The following is a 4,142-nucleotide window of genomic DNA, read 5'->3' as shown; positions in this document are numbered from 1 at the left end:
TTGTGCATGGTCCGATGACGGAAACATTGAGTGGTGAGGGAGGATCCCAACTGTGACCTATCTAACTTTCCGGCATCAAACCCCTCGTTAAACACGCAGAAAGGTGGCGTCTGCCACCCTTTTAGGTGGAATGGGCATCTATCACATTATCATCCGTAGCTAAGGTCTCCACTTTTGTCACTAGACTCATCAGTGACTCAGTGGGGATGGTATTCTCGGTAGTAGACAGCAAATTCGACTCAGCTTTTGTGTCTGCATTGAAGGTTATGAAGAAGGCCCAAACTTTCTTAGGTTTGAAGGAACTAGATACCTTTAACTCAAATTAAATGCTACTAGTTCTGATTGTTATTAGCAGTTACCTACTAAGTGATTAAGTGTCCGGTTCTGCGTGGCCCTTATGTGATCGAAGCAGCAATCGTAAGCAGTTAGTGAAAGAGCAGGAAGGAGAATGTGGTTCCATTAATAAACTGATTGATAGCACTTGAAATTCCATGTTTAATTAAATGATCAGCTTTGTGCCACTATCCCCATGCAAAATGATATGCATTTGACATGATATCACTTCACTTCACCGACCGGTTGTGAGCAGGTTTTATGCTAAATATTCTATATTTCAATTATTAGAGTAAAATTTGTATTGAACTACTACATTCGAAGCAACCGCATGTAGGAATTGCATTTACCCTCCGATGTAATCCACTGCTGCAATTAGTACATCCATTCCCTCCTCTGCCTGTTACTTAAGGCAGATTTTTCATTGTCTTTATCTTTCCACTTCAGGTGTGGTAGATCCTGTGAGGTAAAGGTATGCATGCGATTTGTCCACTTTGCTGTACTCTGATTTTGGTGCATCTTTCTGGGGCGAATAGCCCATAAGGTGGCAGAGTTTGCTCCCTGGGTAGAAAGGATAACCAAAATTAAAGCTATTTTAAGAGAAGAAATAAAATGTCATCTATTTTGACATTTAAAATATGCCTCTACAGATGCAACATGCCCAAAAAACGCATGATTACATAGAAATTAGGACAAGTTGGTCTCACATAAGACAATGAGAGTGAGCTTTACCAGGATGGACTTCCTTGTTTCAACTCTTTAATCATTTTCACACCAGTTAAGATGATGATGTTAGTCGTCGTCCTTAGCTGAGTTGTTTCTTTGTGACGATTAGGTTTATTTTAGAGGCTGCCTCAAATCCATTGCAAGATCCCGTCTGGCAAACAAAATGCAAGTCGAAATTCATTTTAAACCCTTAACATTTATTAACTCCCGGTATTTGCTAATTTGACTGCAGCGGATTTGATGTTAACCAAAGGGTCTTGAGGAAAATGATGTAACGGTTTGTCTTAATGGCATTTAGAGAAACCAAGGACTCTCAATGTCGATTCGGAAAGTCGTTGCTGTTAAATTAAAGATGCATTAGAGTATTTCGTCTGTAAATAAGTAAGCTCAAAATATATGACGCTTGTTTTCGTTTTTTTCATTTCTAGTTTGTATGGAGGCAATAGGGATAATGCAATGTAAGATTGACTTAAATTGCTTCAAAATTTCAAGCATAGGCTGCTTGAACAGGTTCGCAGCCGTGTTGGATTATTTCCATCCATTGTTATCCATATATGGAGTTGAATGTTGTGTGCCGCTAGCTCATCGCTGAGGGAAGTGGATGGTCAGCAAAAGTGTAGCTATTTGAACTGGCGCTACCAGTGATCTACCACGACTTTTCCTCACATCTCTTTCGATTCTGGTTGATCAATCTCTTGATGGGGAATGGAGCTGACAACAAATTGGCCACTGAGAGAGGTCAATGCATATCACTTGGGTAGCCCTTAACTATGGGGTGGCAGTTGTCCTTAATCAAATAGTGTGCTCACCTAGACTACAACAGCATAATATATTGCGTCCACTCTGAAATGGAAATACAGTACATAGAATGAACGCACCAGGTATTAATTTCGGCTGTACTCTAATTACATGACGAAGATATGCCACTTGATGTTTTTACCATCATGCAAATATGGAAGCACTATGGTGTCAAAGAGTATGTTTCATCATTGCGTGGCTTTCTTACTTCAGCACCTGCAGACGTCTTGACGTGTGCGTTTGAGTGCACACGTTTAATCCCCTAATTTAAGTGAGATGGTCCTCACTTAGAAAACGAATGTAGAGGCACTTCCATTTCCTTAAACCAAGGCTCCCATGTACAAGGTAAAAGTGGTAAAAGCTATGAGGGATGCTTGTTAGTATCATTCCCTTTATGTTTACCATTTTGAGGGTCTAATAGCAGGCCCAGATCATTAATTTTTGAACCGGTTATATGCGGCATACTTTTTGAGTGCATGCAATACTTTGGGATCCTCTTAGATTCCGACACTCGAGTTATGCACCTCGAAGCAATGCGGAAGCGTTTGACGCTAAACTGAGCTGACTAACAGTTGCGACAAAAAAGAAGAAGATTTAATGAATAACATCATCAAGAGGCGAAGTTTGGGTTGGTCACTTCTCGCCAAACTCGTAAAAAGCAACAAAACCGTATTATTTGAATCGTTCAGGCATACGTAAAAGCCTTCAAAATCTAGAGCCTATCTCGTGTCCATCGCACGTAGTGGCAAATGTCTTTTAAGGGTAGAATAAATCTGAATAAAAACTGTTACTTATATTCTCTTATAAGGCCAAAATCCTCGTCTTGACGTGTTTGTCCTCATTTCATACATACCTAAAACAAACATCATCCGCCTCTACTCCAGCAATAAATCGTAAAAAACCTAGAAGGTCATAAATGGAGAAATTATCATTGAACCATGAAGGTTGCTATAAAGATCTCAACCAGGAACTTAGGAAACGCGAGTTGATGGTAAACTAGGTCCTTACTTGCGCCAGTGAGTTGCGCAAACACCTCTGTAGGTTAGCCTAAGTGTTTAGCTTCCTGATGAACAAACAAGCCTTGGTAGATGGCCATCAAGTAAACTTGTATAAACCCAGCCAAATGACAAAAGTGTCTGTAGCTTTTCCCCAGCGGATTGAATGATAGATGATTGGGGCCTATTTGGCAACAGACTCGCATTAGTGTGAAGATCTGGTCAGCAAAATGTGTTTAGGGCAATGTTTCTTTTTTTGCAACGTAGGGGCGAAAATTTTGAGCAATTCTAGGCACTACCTAGCATTGCCTTTTAACGCCAAGCTTTTTAATGTTGAGCACTTCGTAATTGTTTAATTAACTTGTGCTGCAAATATACCAAAGGAATTTTTTCGCCATTTTTCCACCTTTACTTAACTAAGATACCTCAGGTAGCGAATAGCACTTATTGCTGTCTTTATATCCCGCACTTGCGCAAAAAAATAAATCATGCGAAATTTCGTGTTTTTGAGTGTTGAGCAATAAAAGCATGGCAAATAATCATCGCTGTATTATTCACGTGCCTAACCAAAGGCTTGCCATCAGTTTCGACACCATGTGCATCAACGTCGACTTTGGAAGTATTTGTTTTATCTTACCTTTGATAGCGCCGAGGTTTTGCATTATTTTTGGAATAAAGAGTTGGTTATTTTTACAAAAATCATTAGACAATCAGGCAACCGGATTTAGGAAGTATACCAAATAATCACAAAAGTGCAACAAGACGGGACTTGCCAGAACATTGTTTAGCAAATTGCATATTTTTAATGCAATGCTTAGACACTCATTTAGTAAATGCTTACAACAATTGGAATCAATAGCATTTATTTAGCGTTAGAAGCAGGAAAGTACGAGAGGCGAGCTTGCACACCATCAGCTAATTCCTCCAATTCGAAGAGATTTGGATAATTCTTCATAAAGTACAGTCCACGCACAAAGACAGTCCTGATTTCCGTCTACCACAGAGATGGCCAACCCCACGACTGGCCACATTGAGGCACCACAGACGACCAAGCACACGGCCTCTCACATTGCGGCACGAGCACAGCCGACCAATCACACGGCTTCTCATATTGAGGTCAACACCCAAATCTCATTTCCTTTGCAGGTCTACATGCTCTGCTCGATACTAACTTCCGTGCTGAGCTGTGTCGCCTTTTATACCATGCTCACCAGCTGCATCCATTCAAAGTAATGCACGTGTTCATGTACTTGCAGCTCGGCATTCGTACTTCCTACCCTCCACCATCAC

General features: G+C 40.6%; 1 protein-coding gene across 1 annotated transcript in view; it reads left to right on the top strand. All coding sequences in view use genetic code 11, as the record gives it.

Moving 5' to 3' along the window:
* Positions 1-206: 206 nt before the first annotated feature.
* Positions 207-4,142, top strand: part of EGR_10324 (hypothetical protein) — a gene marked incomplete at both ends in the record, with an annotated part of 6,288 nt that continues 2,352 nt past the window's right edge. The window contains 3 exons of the mRNA XM_024499573.1: positions 207-291; positions 1,488-1,517; positions 3,499-3,583. Of these exons, the coding sequence (XP_024346013.1) occupies positions 207-291; positions 1,488-1,517; positions 3,499-3,583 (200 nt within the window). The remainder of the gene's footprint in view (positions 292-1,487; positions 1,518-3,498; positions 3,584-4,142) is intronic.

Source organism: Echinococcus granulosus, assembly GCF_000524195.1.
Source record: "Echinococcus granulosus chromosome Unknown EG_S00209, whole genome shotgun sequence".
Taxonomy (NCBI): Eukaryota; Metazoa; Platyhelminthes; class Cestoda; order Cyclophyllidea; family Taeniidae; genus Echinococcus; species Echinococcus granulosus.
The sequence above is the reverse complement of the archived record's forward strand: the minus strand, read 5'-3'. Positions and strand labels throughout refer to the sequence as shown.